Source organism: Zychaea mexicana, assembly GCF_025766255.1.
Source record: "Zychaea mexicana strain RSA 1403 chromosome Unknown BDB00scaffold_98, whole genome shotgun sequence".
NCBI lineage: Eukaryota > Fungi > Mucoromycota > Mucoromycetes > Mucorales > Lichtheimiaceae > Zychaea > Zychaea mexicana.
Genome location: NW_026516761.1, coordinates 57,405 through 76,406, shown reverse-complemented (window position 1 = coordinate 76,406; position 19,002 = coordinate 57,405). Strand labels below are relative to the sequence as shown.

Here is a 19,002-nt window from a genome sequence, read left to right as displayed (position 1 = left end):
CATGTTGCTATAAAGTGAGGAATATCATGCTCTTGTTTATCACTTGAATCTTTTGACCAAGAGATTATTACCACTTTCTTAGCTCAACTGCGCTTGGCTTCATATAAATTTTCATAGCTTGCTGGTAATAGTTTTTATAGCTTGTGCTTGGAACAAAATGGAACGTTTTATTAAGTAAAAACCCGAAAAGAAAATAGAATTTGAAAGGAAAAAAAACCAAATAGAAAAAGAGCAAAAATTTACAAGTGTACTAGAAGACTTTTTGAAATTGCTGTTGAGATTATTCAAGAGGTAAAAAAAGGTTACAAAATGAAAAAATTAGTAGTAGATAGCCTTGTAATTTTCTTGTGTGTGGTGAATTGAAAATGTCATTTTAGGAAGAAAAAAAAAGTAAAATATGGAGTAACTTTAGATAAGCGGGGGACTTATTGGTAGTTCTTCCAGCCAAAGCCCTTGTATTCCTTCTCGGCATAATCGTCACCAACCCAGTACTGTTCAGCCTGACCGTCAGCAAAGAGACTTTCATCACCAACCAAAACCTGTTCCTCTACAATGACGACGGGATAACCAGATTGGCGGGCAGCAGCAGAAGCAGAGCCTGATGCTTTGCGGACAGCGGCCGTCGAAGCAGACATGGGAGCGGAGGCAGACATGGGAGCAGAGACAGACATGGGAGCAGAGACAGACATGCGAGCGGCAGCCGATGAAGCTGAAGCAGAGGAAGCCTGGGCAGCCTTGTATACAGCGGATGAGGGAGCGCCAGATGAAGCAGCAGAGAACGAGGCAGATGCGGACGAGGGCTCTTGACGCTTGTACATAGCGGATGATGGAGCACTAGAAACAGAGGCCGAAGCAGATGCGGAAGATGCCTCAGCAGCCTTGTAGACAGCAGAGGAGGAAGCGGCAGCAGATGAAGCACCAGACGAAGCAGCAGAGAACGAGGCAGATGCGGACGAAGGTTCTTGACGCTTGTACATAGCGGATGATGGAGCACTAGAAATAGAGGCCGAAGCAGATGCGGAAGATGCCTCAGCAGCCTTGTAGACAGCAGAGGAGGAAGCGGCAGCAGATGAAGCACCAGACGAAGCAGCAGAGAACGAGGCAGATGCAGATGAGGGTTCTTGACGCTTGTACATAGCGGATGATGGAGCGCTGGAAACAGAGGCCGAAGCAGATGCGGAAGATACCTCAGCAGCCTTGTAGACAGCAGAGGAGGAAGCGGCAGCAGATGAAGCACCAGACGAAGCAGCAGAGAACGAGGCGGATGCGGACGAGGGCTCTTGACGCTTGTACATAGCGGATGATGGAGCGCTGGAAGCAGAGGCCGAGGCGGATGCGGAGGATGCCTCAGCAGCCTTGTATACAGCGGATGAGGGAGCGCCAGATGAAGCAGCAGAGAACGAGGCGGATGCGGACGAGGGTTCTTGACGCTTGTACATAGCGGATGATGGAGCGCTGGAAACAGAGGCCGAAGCAGATGCGGAAGATACCTCAGCAGCCTTGTATACAGCGGATGAGGGAGCAGCGGCAGATGAAGCACCAGACGAAGCAGCAGAGAACGAGGCAGATGCGGAAGATGGTTCTTGACGCTTATAGAAAGCTGAGGATGAAGCAGCAGCAGGAGCCTCAGAAGCTGAAACGCTCACAGCAGGAACAGAAGCGGAGGCAGGCATTTTGTACATGGACGAGGCAGATTGCATGATAGCAGAGCTAGCAGAGTTGATACCAGCAGAGACATCAGCCAAGAATTGGCTGTATTCGGCATCGTTTGCGCGCTTCTGCATCGAAGGAGCTGAGACGGATGCGGCGGGGACGGCTGCACTCGACGAAGCAACGGGGACGGCAGCGCTCGACGAAGCAACGGGGACGAAAGCACTGCTGCTAGCCTCGACTTCCTTATCCTCGTCGCCAAAGATCAAGTTCTCGAAAAAGTCAATAATGTCGCGACGCTCGTTCATGTGGACGGATGCTGAGGCGGATGATGCGGCAGCAGAAGAGGCTGAAGCCGACGAGGCGGCTTGTCTAACAGCGCTTACGGATGCACCATAGATGCCGCTGGCGGAAGCTGACGACATGGGAGCTGCAGCAGAAGAAGCCGAAGCGGAAGCAGATGATGATTGAGCATTAACTTGGGCGAGCAAAGCGGCCGTTGCGATGGCGGTAAGGGTAAAGCGCATGATATACAGGGATGTGATTTGTAATGAAAGGTAAGGGTACTAGCAGTAGTTGTTGATAGGTAGTAGCTAGGGTATATCCGACGACAGGAGAGTGTTGTGGATGGAAGAGATGCTATAGAGGATAATAGAGAGGACAATAGTCATTAAAGCTACGAAGATCATCTTATATTTAAAGCGATTGCTGGGAATGGGTTTGCTGTTGTATTTGCGACTACCGAGTGAGGAATTTCTCACCAGACTGGATGTTGGGCCACTTTGCAAAATCGCACACAATACACAAATCTGTATTTCTTCTATTTTCTCTCTTTTCCTTCTGGCAGGGACATTCTTTCGAGAAATTCCCGCCGACAACCATCATCGTTATCAAAAGTGCTGTGTAATAATAAGAATTATCCTTATTCCAACTGACATGCTTCCATCTCTAACTGGTATTGTCTGATCTCCGGTCCTTGTCGTCATATTTCTACCTCAGACCTTCCATCAAGCAACCCCCTGAGAAAAAATTTAGGGGGTGAGGGGCATGGTGTTCCTATCAATGATAGTCTATGCTTTTTGCATTCATGACAACAGGTATGCAAATGTGTTGTCAACTTACCATTATCACATATGTTTTATCCTTTGCGCAGCTGTGCGCAGATCACGGGGCACGTGGCGCCATAAGATAAAATAGTTTGACAAAGAAATATTCCTCTTTCTGCTTTCCTCACCCCCCACACACTGCACGCGCATAACAAGTATATAGACAATCCAAGAAGTAGAAGAGTTATCGTCAGCTGTTGTATATACCATACCATACATTGCACGATAGGGAAGAACTATAAATCTCATAGCAGACAAACATATTATTAACGACAGAAATATCATTGCTGACCATCATTAGTATACACTTATTGCATACGTGTGTATCTGAAGCCTACTTAAACAATACATACCAGATCTCCTTGAGTGAGTTCCACAAAATGGAAAGTTTGATAATACAATTCCAGTTAAACTATTTATCAAGTCTTAATACATATTTCTTTGTATGAAAACCAATGCCTGCTACTGTTTTCGCCCGATCAATCGAGATAATCGTAATAGACGGCAAAAGGAGAGAGAAGTGTCGAGAAGGAAGATCCGAAACAAAGAAAATCTAAAAGGAATAATATCGGCAACAGCACTGAGAGACGAGATACAGACCATGCTAAGTCATAACAATGTGTTAAAGAGCTTAACCAAGGAATAATTTAGAATACGGCTTATCGTAATACTCGCTTGCATCGCTATCTTAGCATACTAATAACCGTAATAATATCCACACTTTGCTTTCCTTTTCTTTGCTTCTCGTTAAACTATCCGTTATTGATTGTTGATGTGTTAATAAAGCTCGCTTATCACTATCAACACTGACATATCATAAAATGTAATATATATCCGAATATACTTGAGAGCGCCTACTTTTGGCAAAGATTGGACATGAGCAATCTTCGTTTTTTCTAATAATTTAATCAACCATTTTTCTTTTCCGTCCATTTCCCTTTTTTCGTCTACATACAGTAAGATATACATTTTACTTATTCAACCTGCTATATATTACTCTCCTAGTGCCTTTGGTAAATAGAATTATTTCTGGAGTATTGCCAGAAGTAAGCTATACTTTTCTTGTTCTAATTCTGTATCTTGTTCTGAGCCTGATGAGAATTTTCACTTTAGAATCCTGTCATCTGAAGAAGAATGTATAAGAAATATGTATGTAGTACTGTATAAGTTTTGCTTTTGATCAGATACTGTATTATCCTTCGCATGCTGCTATTATATGACACTGTATATAACTTCGTTATCTATGTCGTGGCATTGGTTTTTTTTTTTTTGCAAAAGCATCACGATCTAATAAGTGTTACCAATGGTTTGAGAACATCTTATCGATTTAGCGTGTGCACCTTACGTTTTCGCAAACCAAGATGTTACTGTATATGTCAGCAGTCCCAGACAGCACATTCATCATGTTTTGGCTAGACATTATAAAAACAAGAGCTGCTCTTGCTGTTGATTCACGAAAACAAAAGCAGGTATGAGCACGTTACAAAGATGATGGCCGGTCTCTGTCTCACTGGTGTACGCAAAGCAGAAGCGAAATATACAGGAGAACAGATATCCGCACGTCTAGTCTCACACGTGTACGGTAAATTTAATTATCTGCTGTTGCATGCCGAAAACAAAGGTAGTAAAGGAGTTGGAATTGCAAGGGTGTTGTCAACATAAGCGAGACAGTAGATTTTCTACGTGCAGCAATTGTGGACAAGAATGTTATCGATATCATAGACAGAGCAGGTAGTTATAATGATGATGGCGGCGCTGCTGCGTCAATTAGACATTAAAACTCTGTAGTAGATACTACCGACAAGTGTAATACTGTAACGTCGTTATGGTATGATACACGATATTATTACTTGTTGTTCATTGTTTCCCTCAATATTATCTATTCTTTCTATGATAACATTGAATTTATATGTATATTCTTCCATGCCTAGTCCTTTTTCCTACATATCCATCACAGCTACCAAAAACGCTGTCCTTTTACATCCGCCGCAACATTACCATGTTATTAGAAGCATCTTTTATCATGGATATCATTTCATGTACACAGGTATTTGGTTCCCTTGATACGTAGTGCTGTCGTCGTACTCTGCTGATTATTCTAGAGCCTACTTCATCTTCATTGAAGTACTGACGGTTGCTAATGCTAGCCACCGATGCAAATCAGTCGTTCCAGGTTACATAATGCACTGGCAATAACAATGATAGAACGGTGGCTTCGTTAATTAATTAATACTGAAATATCTGCAAGCTGCATTGCAGAGTAGCAAACTGGTTTCACCAACATTAAGAACTTGGAGAAAAGTTCGCCTTTCTTTTAAAATACTTATTTGTACTACAACGCTTCCAGTTATTAAAATTTTTTGACACTTCTGTACCTTTTTCTACAAGGATTGGGGATCGCGTGCACTCGAAATAAGTATTTGATTGATCAAATAAGCTCGGACAGGTATATAAGACTGAAGGCCGGTACTATCAGATACTTACCAAAATAAAAAGCATAGTTATTATTAGCAAAAGCTGACGCGACTTATCAGCTGAAAAATATGCATTGGCTTACGCTGATTGGCTGTTTTTCAACCCGGATCATAGGGAGTAAGGTCCACGGACCCAAGAAAAGAAAAGAGCTCGTTTTTATTTTTACCTCTCTTTTCCATCTGCCACAGGCACATCAACCTTTCTCTTTCGTTTATTTTTTTTTTTTGAAAAAAAATGAGTCACTCACACGGACCGCAGCAAACAATTCGAATCGCCGATGCTAAAACGGCACCTCCTTTCTACAAAGCGACTGCCGACTTTTTACGAGACACAAAGAAATCCGGCTTGAAATTGCGGCAGGGCGTCTTTAACGGAAAGCGTGTCGAATATTTCAAAGGTAAGTTCTCTTTGTTTACTAGAAAGTGCAACAAAAACAAGCAAGGAAGGATGGGTAGGGTGCAAGGATTGAGACAGCTCATCAATTGGAGTCGTCAATTGTGTCACTTAGGCAAAGGCGGCCTCAACGCATTGTTAAAGGAGGAATTCGCCAAAGTGATCCCAAAAGATCGTGAAGCAGTGGCAACTCGTGAAGACGCGCTCAAGGTGATGAATGATATGGGCAAATATGGCTTCATTTTACGAGTGAACCGTGGCGATCCTATTGGTGGTAAAGGCTCTGCACGTGTACTGCAGCCCAACCCACAACAAGAACTCAAAGACGATGGGTATTACATGTGGATCTGGGAAGGCTCGCAACTGAAATTATACTTGGGCGCTGTGGCTTTAGTAGCGGTTGTATTAGCAGCCGTGCTGTTCCCACTTTGGCCAGAAACATTGCGATTGGGTGTATGGTACCTCAGTGTCGGTATCCTTGGTCTTCTAGGCGTATTCTTTGGCATTGCAATTATCCGACTGATTCTGTACATCATCACCATCATTGTCCTTCCCCGCGGTATCTGGATTTTCCCCAACTTGTTCGAAGATGTCGGCATTGTCGACAGCTTTATTCCGTTCTGGGGCTGGGATGAACCAAAAGACAAGAATGCTGCTGCTCCTCCCACCTCCTCGTCAACATCGTCTGCACCATCGGCTACCAGCGAAAAGGAACCAGCAGCACCAGCACCGGCACCAGAGGCTGCAGCAGCAACAGCATCATCCGAGAGTGCCGCCGCCAACTCTGATTGAACAAAACCATTCCCCCTTCTACAAATCATTTACGAAATCGCATATTATAAATTGCTTTAATGTATGTATTGTATCGTATATTTACATGTGCATCGGGTGTTTAGTCAGGCTGCTAGGTTGTTTTGGTTTGGACAAAGGATAATAGATGAACGGGATGATATCGGCGAAAAAGCTTGTGCAAGAGGTGTGCAAGAGGGGAGGGAGGGAAAGAAACAAACAGCAATTTACTGATTCACCATGTTCAACAGGATAGATAAGATCTTGTGTTGCATTTCGATTTCTGCAGGATCAAACGTCTGCTTGAAAAACGGCACTTTCAACTATTAACAGTAGAGTGAGAAACAACTCCCCACTCCCCAACACAACCTGCAAAGAACATCTAATATAACCCAAACAAAGCATATTTTTCTATATATTCCGTTACCTTTGCCAATTTCACTTGCTGTGATCGTAGCTGACTATCCATCTCTCGAAGGATATGCATATCCATTTTCCTGAGATCTGCCTGGGTTTGCTGATCTAATGACTAAGAGGGCACTGAGTCAGTTCTCCCCCCTTTTAAAACGCGTTTTTCTTTGTGTAGCTGATAACAGTACCTCATAATCTGGTGTTCCTCCTACCAATTCTCTAAATAATATATAATTTAATTCATGACTACTTCAATTCTGCTGGGACCAAGGCTGAACCGAGAAAGCAACATTTCTTCACTTACTGTGCAAATAGTGCATCTCGCGCTTTTTGATGTCTTGATTCTATTGTTTGTCGTTTGCTACTGAGGTTTCGCTCGGTGTCATGCTATATACACGACATATTACATTACCCACGCACTCTGTAGTCCTTACTTCTGAGCATATACATTTATCATTAAGTTACCTGTATCTGTTGACACTCTCGTAGTACATCTAATAGTTCCGTTTCTTTACACATCCGTCCTAATCCAACCAACACCTGAGGTGTGATCTCTGTAGCACTCCGGAGAGAATCCAAGAGTGAATCAAGTGTATCCGTTTGCTGTTCCTGTTCCTGATCCTGATACTGGAACTGCTGTTGCTGCTGCTGCTGATCATGGTCATGTGGATCCATTCGTGTTGGGGCTTGCTGGGATAAGAACTCCTGTCGTACTTCTGCAATAAGAGCAGGGTCGATTGCTCCCAAGTTCATACCAGAAGGAACACTGATGGACGAATCCACTAGTGGTAATGAAAGTGGTGCAGCAGAAATTCCGTTTCGAGCCTTTTGGAAATGTAAAAGCAATCATTTGTAGGTATAAGATTGGTGCTCAGTCCATAAGTTGAAAAAAAATCGATTTGACTCACTTGATCATCAATCGGATCTTGATAGTTGGCAATATTCGTGTTCTGCTGTTCTTGCTGTTGTTGTTGTTCTTCTTCTGCTGGTTGTTTTTGGCTCTAGAAAATTTCAGTTCGTTTCTTTATTGCACCAATTTCTATACTTCTGTTTATATGATTACCTTAAAAAGAGTCAATAGTTGGCTAAGGTCCATCGGTGAGAAGTGAATCGATCGTGTTTTTGTATCAAGGAACACAGAAACGAGGAACTGCGCTGATTGATTTACGTCAAGACGCAAATGGAAGGAGCGACCCAGCTTCACAATGCTGCCAGTACCAGGACCACTGTGTGCCTTATATTTTACTTATTAGCTAACCACTTGATAGATGATAAATCTTTGTGATTGCTCCATATTAGTACTGCCAGTTATTCCCAAAGGAGACGACCTATAAATGAATCGCATTAAACTATAGAATCAGGACCAACATTATATGTACAGCTATTTTACTTGATAACTACAATCGTTATTGGTTGCGCGGTCGGTATCAATCCATTGCAAGATCCTTTGCATAGCTAATACTTAATATGGCAGCTAGATCGTGATCGTATTAAAAAAATTACATTCTTCGAACGAAAAACTCTCTGCTGTCTATTATAGTGGATCAGTAACTGCACGTACTTTTTTCTTTGTCTTCGTGCAAACAACACCAACGCATTGTCTATTTTGGCAGTCATCGGTGTGTCTATGTACTCCTGAGCATTGCTACGCAATACAGATGAAAGACACTCGGCGCTGTTTACTTAATTAGTATATATGTACGTCTTGTACAATGCTTACGCCGCGTTCAGCAGAGCACACACATACTTAAAACTCCATCAGTACCTCTGCTTTTTTGTAATTCTTCAATTGAAAGAGAATTTTAACAATTCCAAACTACTGTATAATAGCTTGACATCTTGATAGAGATAACTTTTTACTAGCTTCTTTGTTATTAGAAGCGCGTAGCTTTAGGGATTTCTGTATGGTACCAGAATAGGAGTGTGATCCGTTTTATTCTGATTGATGTCCTTTTGTACGATTATGTCTCAATTAGGGATCTTGTACGCTAAGCCCGATAACTTCTTTGGACTGATTTGGTATTGGAACACGAGATTGATCGTCTGTGGCTTTCAAGACCACAAGCATACATATGTGCATGGTATCACACGACAAGCAAACTCAACCAACTTTTATATTGCACAAAAAGGAGGAAACTGTTTATAAACGGGTGTTGTATTGACTCTTTTTTCAGTATCGCTTTTGACTGCTAATATATCATCGATAGAAGCAACCTTATACAAAGTGAGTCCAAGATGTAGAGACTTACTTATTACGTGCATTGCATACATACTAACTTTTATAGAGAGCCTTTTGCTAGTCAACGATGTACATGACATATGTAAGCGGTCAGATATCGCTCCTTATGGACGGCAAACCATGGACTAATCTATCCGCTGACGAGGACAGCGAGGGCTTTCGACCTACCTGGCTTGTCCGTACATCCGACATGCAGCGTGTTCCAGGAACCGACGCTGTAGATGGTTACTGTACTTTGTCATACTCTTGGAATTACTCGGGCGATCTTGTTCAAGGCGAGGACGGAGAGTACGAATGCGTTGACAATGGACATCACCAACTTATATACAAACCGAGTGAAGGCGCATCATTTTTCGAACACGAGATACAGCATGTCAAATTCGAGCAGCTTGTCCAGCAATTATGCAAGGATTTTGAAATCAATTATATCTGGTACGACAAGATGTGTATTGATCAAAACGACAAGGTGGCCAAACATTCCGAGATCGAACGGATGCACCAAATTTATCGTAGCGGGAAATTCGCTGTTGCCATGATTCCTGAAATGTCGGTTCCGGAAGGGGTGAAAGAAGTTAGCTGGACTAGCGGTATTTTGAACCTACGACATGTGATCAATGACGAAAAGTTCAAAGAGCGCAACACCATTGAAAATTGCCTCCATGCCATTTGCGACTCGCAGTGGTACAAACGCATGTGGACACTTGAGGAAGCCATCATGTCAAGACAAATTGTGTTTGTTGGCAGGAACGCACACTTGTGGCTATCAACGCGCATCTTCTTTGGCGGCATGGCACTTTCTGCACATATGGGGACGATCGAAGATTTGTTTGAATTGTTTCTAACCGAGCCTCCCACGGCCAACATGGTTTTACGCCACGCTCACACACGCAACACTGCCAAAGAACACGATAGAGCTTATGCTCTTGCAAACATATTTGCCGATCTCATCGAGGTGGAAGTGAACTATGATCTTCCAATCTTGCACGTCTTAAGCTGCTTTTACAGCAATCTTCTCGAAAAAGACTTATCCATTCTATGCTTTGGAAAACCACGGAGCGACTATAACAATACCATTTGCGATTACTATGATCTCCCTTCCTGGACAGGTATCTCAGGCATTCATATCCGCAATAAGGCATATACACTCGTCGAGAACCCGTCCGATATTGTCACTGTCGATAGAACTACCGATCCGGCAAAGCACAGATTGAATATCATTAACTGCAACTACCTTCCCGTGACACCGCGCCAGTTCCCACTGACCAAAGAGGAGCTATCCCGTTATATGAACGATGGAGGTTTCAAGTTCACGCATTATATAGACGAGCTGTCTTCAGACAAGCCTGAACATGAAGAGATGAGACGCGGGATGATGGCTCGTGAGATTGCTCCCGGAAGCGACCATCCTCTCTCGTTCTTGTCGTTGACGGAAGAGGACGAAAGTGATTGTAGCGAATGCATCATTCTCGACATACCATTCAAATCGACTGACAGTCGAAGTACACGGATCTTTCCAGTTGTTCGACTACAGCAAGACGCTAGTGGTGCTGATGGTGATACAAAAGAAACACCAACCTATAGGTCGATTGGTGTTTTATACCTTCGTTGCCGCAAGTACTATTTTCAAAAGCACGCAAGCTTGAGTGATTTTACGGACCAGACACAAAACGGATCTTTTGTGATTGTATAGAAGAAGAATGGGCGGAATCAATATTGTTGTTAATCAAGGTTATATTGTAACAATAAAGTGCATAATAGATGTTAATTCTCATTTAGAGCAGGTGACAAAAACGCATTCGCCCATATTTTAACTAGCAATGTTTTTTGGATGACCAATTTTCTGATGTTTGGAGGCACATAACGGTGGCTTCTTACATTTATATAATGTAAGGAGCTTTATATAGCAACACTATAGAGACGTCGAATGATTATCGATTGGGAATTTCGTAGGCCATCAGATGTCGTAGATATAAGTTTTTATAACGCGACGGTTGCGTTATGTATTGTTTCTTAGTAGGGACCAGGCGCTTACGATAATCTTAAGGTAGTGGAGAATTTGCAAGTCAAGGAGAAGGTTTTTTACTGAAAGATACTCTTTCAAAGTGCATAGTGATCAATGATATTCCAGGTTTAAAATACGTATGTACATATGCGTGATATGTATGCACAGCATCGGCACTTGTTTTTTTTTGCTGAGCGCTCGCCCCAAATTTATCATGTTGATTTCTGTTAAGAATACACATGCTCTTGGGGTGTGTCGGTCTTACGAAGTCTTACCAAAAATGAAACGACAGAAGAGGCCCGATATTAAATCATCGATTCTGGCCCATAAGTTAATGGAGCAAAATATATATGCGTCTTCTAAAACGAAGCGTACTAACGATAGTGGTGACGTTTCGGATCAAAATGATATCTTATAGTGCAGGGATCGTGCGCAAAGCTTACATTCCACAATAAATGTATTACCATCAACCTCTTGCGAAACCAGGAAACGGGGTGTTGCTCAGAAAGATAATACGTAAGCGTTGTGGAGCACCAAGTCTAGCTATTTTGCTCAACACTTTGTGCCAAGCAAATCACACGACTACGTATTCTATAGAACAACGCTGAAGAGTCATCAAAACGGCAAGTATAAGCCGATTCTGGGGTATAGATGATGAGAAAAGAGGTGACAGTGTGTTTAATATACTGAGAACGAAGAAGGACCCTGGACACAGCAACCGGTGATTTCCTTCCCGAAACGGTACAAACTTCTTGTACGCCTCTGATCCAAGTCGGTAATTAAAAAATCAGGAGGACCTGCGATTATAAAAGGCATCTGGGTAGTCGTACCTGCTTTCCGCTGGTCCTTCCTTCTTCTCGAGACGAGACACAGACACAGACACAAAAACAGATTAACCATAAAATATGGTTCTTGCCCGGGACGATAATGATGAAAAACAAACACTTGTCAAAGTCGCAGTGATTGGATCCGGCTTGGCAGGATTGACTTCTGCCTATCTTTTATCGCACAATGAGCACTTTGAGCCGCATGTCTTTGAAAAGGGCGAAAAGCTCGGCATGGATGCGGCTTCGATATCAGTGGGATCCAGGGAGGACGACAAGTTCCGGGTAGATGTAAGGAAAACTGGATCTTTGTAAGAAAGAGGTGTGGAGTAGGTTTTACTGATATGTCTAACCAACAACATGAAGTTTAGGTACCTATGCGCTCGTTCATGTCAGGTAAAAAATTGATTCTGTGCAAACATAACATGTAACAAACAAACCGCTACAAAAACATCATTCTGTTACTGCCATAATAATAACGACTACAACAAAACAAAAAACAGGTTATTACTCCCACTTGTTTCGACTGTACCAACACTTGGATATATCCTTTATCCCAGCCAAGTTCAGTTTTGGGTGGTACCGTATCCAAGCTCCCAACATAAACGAACCACTCTGCATTGCGACCGATCAAGCGACTTACAAGACCCTCAATCAGTCCCAGTTAAGCTACAGCGGATCTCGGACAATCGGAAGCTTAGAATCGCCCGAATCTCGGGCAACGACTTTTGGCGAGTATATATACGATATTTATCAGACATGCTGGAAACTCTACGTTGTGTCCATATCCTATCTCTGGCTTATGGGAATGGCGTTATGGTTACACCATCGTGGACATTTACGGGATCGCGAACACATTGTGAGTCGCATGACATTGGGCGATTGGTTCCGGCGACATCATTTTCACCCTTATTTCGTGCACGATATCTTCGTTCCTCTATTCGCAGCAGTGTGCACAAACTCATGGAAGTCCATGTTGGATTATCCGGCAGTCGATGTTCTTGGTATGTCCGTGTTCTGATTCAAGGGGTGGGGCATATTTGAAGTACGGGGTGTGGGAAGGAGGGAGGGTTGAAAGGTAATGACTAATATGGTTTGTTCGTTAAAGAGTACATGGCAATGGGATTATTTCAGGAGTCATATGTCGTCTCGGGAGGCGTGCGTAACATCGTCCAAAAACTAGCATCGCCTCTACAACACATCCACCTTCAGACCTGTATTGTATCCATCAAGCCAAGCAGTGTGCCTGGCTATAAACTTGAACTGCAAGATGCATCCGGCAGAATTTACCAGTTCCATCACGTTATCTTTGCAACACAAGGCAATCAAGCACTCAAAATTCTTGAACAATGCCGGTCGCAACTACTATCTGCTCAAGAAAAGGCCTGTTGTACGGAGGCTGACCAAACGCTGTACAAAGACATCGGATTAGCCAGCGACATTTTGGGTCAGTTCCGGTACGACAAGTCAGTTGTCGTCAATCACACAGACACTCGGCTGCTTCCATCCGATCAAAAGAGCTGGCGATCCTTGAACTTCGCGTCCTTGGATAGCTCGGTTCAACTATCAGAAAAAAATGACGTGACGATCCCTTATCCACACGATACCACCATGACAACGCATATCTTGACAATGACACACGACAATCATATCTTGAAAGCAAAGGATAATCTGATATACATGCAGACGACCAACCCTTGCGTGTCTCCATTAGCAGACAAGATTTTATCCAAGGCTTGGTTTGAGCGTGCCACGGTTACGTTGACATCAAAAAAGGCTATATTCGATGGACTGTTTTCTCCTAAAGATGACCGCAACACAGCATCATTGCAGCTAGGCCGGTGTCAAGGAAATAGTGGGATCTGGTTTGTCGGCTCATATTGCTGGCCTGGCATTCCGCTCTTGGAAGGGTGTGTCGCAAGTGCTGAAAAGGTTGTAACAGAAGGAATTGCAGCAGTGGAAGGCGTACCATTGCAAGTTCCATGGAAAACTGCAGTCACTTCCAACGATGCCTGAGTCTCGCACACACACACATACATCTGCACCCTATTTTCACTAGTAATAATATTGATTTGTTACAACAATTCTTCCTCCACGCCCGCCTTCCTACATTATTTCTTCCTCACTTTGTATATTTGTCCCTGTCAACAGTCCGTCCTCAAGAAACTGCATATATAAAATACATACCTGAAACAAAACATTTGTGCCCGAATTTAACGCCTGGTTACGCTGCTATTAGTGCCGTACAACATGTACTTACACTCTACGCGCAAACTCTCTTTCTTTGTGGAGGCGCGTGAGCAAACCATAGGATTGGGTAGAACTACTATCAATTAGAACGCCGCCTATAGAGCAATAGAAGGGGAAACCAGATCGCGTTTCTCTGTTGCTTTTTTGCGTGCAAGTGTGATATTTTTATTTTGGATAACAATGAAACCAGCTCTGGAGGTATATTATTTACTACTCACAAAAAAAAGTAACCAACGATAGCTTTGTTTAACACGCTTTTTCTCCTTTATTACTTCTTTTTACTAAAAAAACCAACAGAATCAGCCCAATCGTAAAAGAAGCTCCATTCCCGTGAAATCGGCAAAGACTTCCACTACAACATCAGCATCAGCCGCAACAACAACAACAACAACCAAGAAGCCACTCTCAATCGCCAATAACAACATTCGAAAGCCTTCTGCAATGCAAACAAACAAGCGTAAAAGCACTGACAAAGACTCACCACGATCGACAAGGCCTCGCGTTGACGCAGGAACTTCAACAGGCAACGTCCGTCGTTTTACCAATGGATCATCAACAACCAACACACAACAAGCGAAACGTCCTGCGTGGGATTTCAGAGTATGCGTTGACAAAGAATTTAGTTGAATCACTTCTATATTTTATATTTTATTTCTCATTTCTGTACCTTATCTTGCGTACTTTTGAATTGCTCACTGCACAAAATAACATACTCAGGGTAAAATTTCAGACATGGAAGGACACCGCCAGGCGAACCAGTCAAGAAGTAAGCAACAAGCAGATCTCATGATAATTGCTCTTGTTATTCGCGTCGAAAAGTCGCGTCGAATAGAAAGAATATCATTAACTTTATTTTCTATTGTGCATGATAATTTGGTTAGTAGCCGAATTGTCGAACGACTTTAAAAACTTGGAAGACACAGTCGCGGATAAGACGACTCAGTCACGCGAAGCTTCTCAAAGACTTGTCGAGCTTGAAACAATGCGCCAGGTGAGCGCTTTTCCTTGTGGGAAGAGATAAAGCTATTGTTCGTGGTGATGGTTACACATGCTGGAACATATATGTTAACACTGCAAATTATATGCAAATAGGTGGCAGATCGCACTCATCGTGAAGAGATTGAGAAGCTTAAACTCGAACACACGCAACAAAACCGAACCTTGGAGGAAAACAACAATGCGCTGCACTCCAAACTAACAGATATGCAGAACGAGATCTCTAATATGCAGCAACGAACTCAATCCGCGCTGAAGCGATTTGAACTTGGCCAGATTGAAAATTCTACACTTCAGGTAATAAGCGAGAAATGAGTAGCAGGGGAATTTTTCTCAGCAATAAATGGAAAACTAATAGTGCTGTGATATTCATCACTGTCAGGAAACCATCACACGCACTTCGGCATCGTTTATCGAATTGGAAGCGGAACTGACAACCTTGAAAGCTACTGGCGAGGTATAGCCATTGCGTAATTACATGTAATACGCTTGAACAAAATCTAGAACACGGTTGCGCTAATAAGATAAGCTTCGGTATTTTACTTAGCTCACGGATAAAAAACTTATTGAACGTCAGCATCGCATCGATGAACTGAAGAAAGAAAACCATGATACCATTGCTGTTACCAAAGAGCTCGAAACGCAGTTACTGGGAGGAGAAAAAACACGAAGAAGTTTGCACAATGCTATACAAGAACTTAAAGGAAATATTCGCGTCTTCTGTAGAGTGCGGCCTCCAACAGCAGGTAAACATATCGATAGTGGAGCAACTTTTAGAAACTTCAAAAAAGAAAGTGGTATGTGACGCAATGCTTCTGGGTACTGATCAAAACCTTTGGAAATGTTGTATTCTGGTTTTTATGTCTGGAATACGAAAAATAGAGGATAGCCGCCATCTAGCCCAAATCAAGTATTACGGTGAAGACGGTGAGAAAATAGAGCTCACCGAAACGCTACAGAGTACTCTTGGCAAGAAGACGGATAAGAGCCATCCGTTCGTTTTTGACCAAGTATGATTTGATTCTGATGGTTTGCTTTTTGTGGCGCTGGTTTGCTGTTCATGATGAAACTCAAGTATTTAATACCATTTAATTTCCTAGGTATTTTCCCCAGAAAAAAACCAGCAGGAAGTCTTTGAGGAGATCTCACAGTTAGTCCAGTCTGCATTAGATGGCTATAATGTTTGTATTTTCGCGTAAGTGTAATATAACAACCAGTGGTAGCTTTATTCTATGTTAGCACAAGAGTACTCATATGATGTTTTCTTCGAATCTGTCTATAGCTATGGGCAAACCGGAAGTGGCAAAGTAAGAAAAGAAACTAGTACTTGGATTTTGGTAAACCAACCCAAATACTTTTCTCTTTGATAACTAATTCGATCAAAATTCGAATATGTAGACATACACGATGCAAGGGCCTTCGGGACCAAACACCGAATCTGCTGGTATGATACCCCGTGCTGTACAGCAAATCTACGAAGTAACGCAAAAGCTCGGAGAACGAGGATGGAAATATACAATGGAAGGGCAATTCCTCGAGATATATAACGAGACCGTGCACGATTTGCTTGGCGACACTTCGAACTACGGCAAGATCAAGCATGAAATCAGACACGAAAAGAGCGGAAGAACCATTGTCACTGATATGACGACAGGTAACAAGCACAAACGAAGAAGAGAAACCACTTTCCGTTATGACTATCCAACAACTCTTTCCTTGCTTCTTCTGCCTCCCCTTACCCCAAGCCCCACTTAAAAGATTAAATGAGTATTTTTAACTTTATCTCTACATAACTTAGTAATCCTGGACTCCCCCGCCAAAGTGAATATGATGCTTCGAAAAGCCAGCCACAACCGAGCAACCGGTGCAACCAATTTGAACGAGCGTTCATCTCGTAGCCATAGTGTGTTCACTTTGCGATTAACCGGAAGCAACTCCACCACAAACGAACGATCCTCGGGTGTCCTGAATCTCATCGACCTAGCTGGTTCGGAACGGTTAGCACTGTCGGGATCAACTGGTGATCGGTTACGAGAAACCCAGGCAATCAACAAGAGTCTCAGTTGCCTTGGCGATGTCATACATGCCCTTGCCAATAACAAGGATGGTAGTGGTCATGTACCTTTCCGGAATTCAAAATTGACCTATCTATTGCAGAATTCACTAGGTAAAAAAGCGTGCTCTTTTCTCTTTTTCTTACTGCTGCAGAGAAGGCAAAGGTTACGGTAATGAATCACTGTGAGTAACCAAAGAGATGTCATGTTCTTATTATAGGTGGCAACAGCAAAACACTTATGTTTGTCAATATCTCGCCACTAAATGAACATTTCGGCGAAACCCTCTGTTCCTTACGGTTTGCGACAAAGGTAATGAGAAACTTTTCGCATTAGCTACTAGTCGAGAACCTAGCAGTATGTGTCAGTGAGTTAAAACGATTTTTTCCTTGTTTTCTCTTTCTACTAGGTGAATTCTTGTCGAATCGGCACAGCAAAGAAGCTTCGTGCATAGATCCGTGGCGTATTCATGTATTTTCATCATTCCAGCTCGTTTTTCCTTCTATCCACCTGCAACCACCTCCTAAAACATACATTACGCACATGTACCCCGTTCATTAATAACTACATAATTAGCGTGACACAAAATAAACTGTATCTTCAACAATGCCTCGTTTTGTAAAAAGCTCTGGTTGCACAGAGAGTGTATCAAGCATTGTATAAAAATATCAAGTCAGCGATCGACATTTTGCGCCAGTTTCAGCGGTAGGACTAGTACAGATCGTCGCCAACACAACAGACACTCGGTTGCTTCCGTGCTGACGAAAAGAGCCGGTGATCCTGAATTTTACTCGCATATTAGATAGCTTCGATTAAGATATCCGATAAAAATGACGTGACGACCCCTTACCAACACGATATCCCCATGGCAATATATGTATATCTTGAAGGCGGATGACAATATGATATACATAACTATCCACAGAACGTTCAATCAGGATAGTTGAAAGTAACCCAGCATTGTTAAGCATGCCACTCCCCATTTAATACGTAAAAGTTCACGCAAATTCTTTTATCAAAGCAACGCAAGCTATAGGTCAAGTTATATACATTCGACCTTGACATTTCCAGTTTCAATCTTTTTGTATTCTCAAAGAAGGATGCACCTTTTTGGCTCACTGTGACAAATTCTATGTTCAAATCTCACACGAATGCAAATGGTCCAAGCGGGCGCTATTGGTCCTTGGAGGAAAAAATTAATCGTCCGCAGGTGTTGGCAAGAGTACATGGATAAATGGTCATGATCCTCGCTATCAGGGTTCCAGCTTTTACATTTGGCAAGCGCAGCCAATGAATTTTATATACTTCTCCTGTCTGTATCCATTTCCTATCGGTGCCTACTAGTAATATACACATCACCGAGACTACAGCTTATCTTAACACATCGCACTGCATACAGTACATAGAAACCGACAGATTTTGTGGTTTACAGTGTCATTGACATTTTTGTGCTCAAGCCCGTTCACGAGTTTCTATCCGTGAATCACGCATCCACAAAGATGCCTCTTTAACATCATACATCAAAATCAGGATTACTCATAAGCTTGCTGTACTGTTGTAGCCAAAGCAATTGAACTTTTCCATCAACTGACTTGTATATATAGACGACAACGCGCTATTCATTCGAGAGACTTGATTTTCTTTTGTGTATACAGTAATATGGATAGAGTTTGTTGCTTTCTTTACAACTTTACCTAACTTCATAATTGCTACTACAAATCCTGCCCCTCACCGTGTCTACCGCAGTCGTGACGGGAAGTATGTACATTGCATAAATAACAGTATCATTTAGGAAGGCCCGACTGAAGGAGCC

At 42.6% G+C, this 19,002-nt stretch overlaps 6 protein-coding genes across 6 annotated transcripts; 4 read left to right on the top strand and 2 right to left on the bottom strand.

The window, feature by feature from the left end:
* Nucleotides 1-66: 66 nt before the first annotated feature.
* Nucleotides 67-2,775, bottom strand: BDB00DRAFT_922162 (uncharacterized protein; the record flags this gene model as incomplete). The annotated part of the gene is made up of 2 exons (XM_053128757.1): nt 67-2,216; nt 2,773-2,775. 2 exons carry the CDS (start codon nt 2,773-2,775, stop codon nt 426-428), a joined length of 1,794 nt encoding a protein of 597 aa, XP_052975210.1. The 3' UTR covers nt 67-425.
* A 2,690-nt stretch (nt 2,776-5,465) lies between these two features.
* BDB00DRAFT_771584 (translocation protein Sec62-domain-containing protein) lies at nt 5,466-6,416 on the top strand (the record flags this gene model as incomplete). The annotated part of the gene is made up of 2 exons (XM_053119975.1): nt 5,466-5,628; nt 5,740-6,416. 2 exons carry the CDS (start codon nt 5,466-5,468, stop codon nt 6,414-6,416), a joined length of 840 nt encoding a protein of 279 aa, XP_052975209.1.
* A 224-nt stretch (nt 6,417-6,640) lies between these two features.
* Nucleotides 6,641-7,920, bottom strand: BDB00DRAFT_876910 (uncharacterized protein; the record flags this gene model as incomplete). The annotated part of the gene is made up of 7 exons (XM_053127537.1): nt 6,641-6,736; nt 6,841-6,942; nt 7,013-7,043; nt 7,129-7,211; nt 7,290-7,649; nt 7,733-7,825; nt 7,888-7,920. 7 exons carry the CDS (start codon nt 7,918-7,920, stop codon nt 6,641-6,643), a joined length of 798 nt encoding a protein of 265 aa, XP_052975208.1.
* Nucleotides 7,921-8,682: 762 nt separating this feature from the next.
* Nucleotides 8,683-10,849, top strand: BDB00DRAFT_845873 (heterokaryon incompatibility protein-domain-containing protein). Its single transcript, XM_053125113.1, has 2 exons — nt 8,683-9,013; nt 9,102-10,849. The coding sequence occupies exon 2, from the start codon at nt 9,131-9,133 to the stop codon at nt 10,751-10,753; it is 1,623 nt and encodes a 540-aa protein (XP_052975207.1). The 5' UTR covers nt 8,683-9,013; nt 9,102-9,130; the 3' UTR covers nt 10,754-10,849.
* Nucleotides 10,850-11,817: 968 nt separating this feature from the next.
* Nucleotides 11,818-14,095, top strand: BDB00DRAFT_845868 (uncharacterized protein). The gene is made up of 4 exons (XM_053125112.1): nt 11,818-12,180; nt 12,261-12,285; nt 12,393-12,893; nt 12,998-14,095. Exons 1-4 carry the CDS (start codon nt 11,971-11,973, stop codon nt 13,903-13,905), a joined length of 1,644 nt encoding a protein of 547 aa, XP_052975206.1. The 5' UTR covers nt 11,818-11,970; the 3' UTR covers nt 13,906-14,095.
* A 776-nt stretch (nt 14,096-14,871) lies between these two features.
* On the top strand, nt 14,872-17,643 carry BDB00DRAFT_791459 (P-loop containing nucleoside triphosphate hydrolase protein; the record flags this gene model as incomplete). The annotated part of the gene is made up of 12 exons (XM_053121040.1): nt 14,872-14,905; nt 15,024-15,130; nt 15,232-15,432; nt 15,494-15,592; nt 15,683-15,881; nt 16,018-16,145; nt 16,236-16,330; nt 16,418-16,442; nt 16,534-16,789; nt 16,934-17,302; nt 17,410-17,501; nt 17,599-17,643. 12 exons carry the CDS (start codon nt 14,872-14,874, stop codon nt 17,641-17,643), a joined length of 1,650 nt encoding a protein of 549 aa, XP_052975205.1.
* Nucleotides 17,644-19,002: the final 1,359 nt, after the last annotated feature.

Excerpts from the sequence above, each read along its gene's own strand:
- BDB00DRAFT_845873 (XM_053125113.1), top strand. The coding sequence starts at position 9,131 with ATGTACATGACATATGTAAGCGGTCAGATATCGCTCCTTATGGACGGC.
- BDB00DRAFT_845868 (XM_053125112.1), top strand. The coding sequence starts at position 11,971 with ATGGTTCTTGCCCGGGACGATAATGATGAAAAACAAACACTTGTCAAA. Across the intron at positions 12,181-12,260 it reads ACGACAAGTTCCGGGTAGAT|GTACCTATGCGCTCGTTCAT; the intron begins GTAAGGAAAACT and ends CATGAAGTTTAG. Across the intron at positions 12,286-12,392 it reads TATGCGCTCGTTCATGTCAG|GTTATTACTCCCACTTGTTT; the intron begins GTAAAAAATTGA and ends AACAAAAAACAG.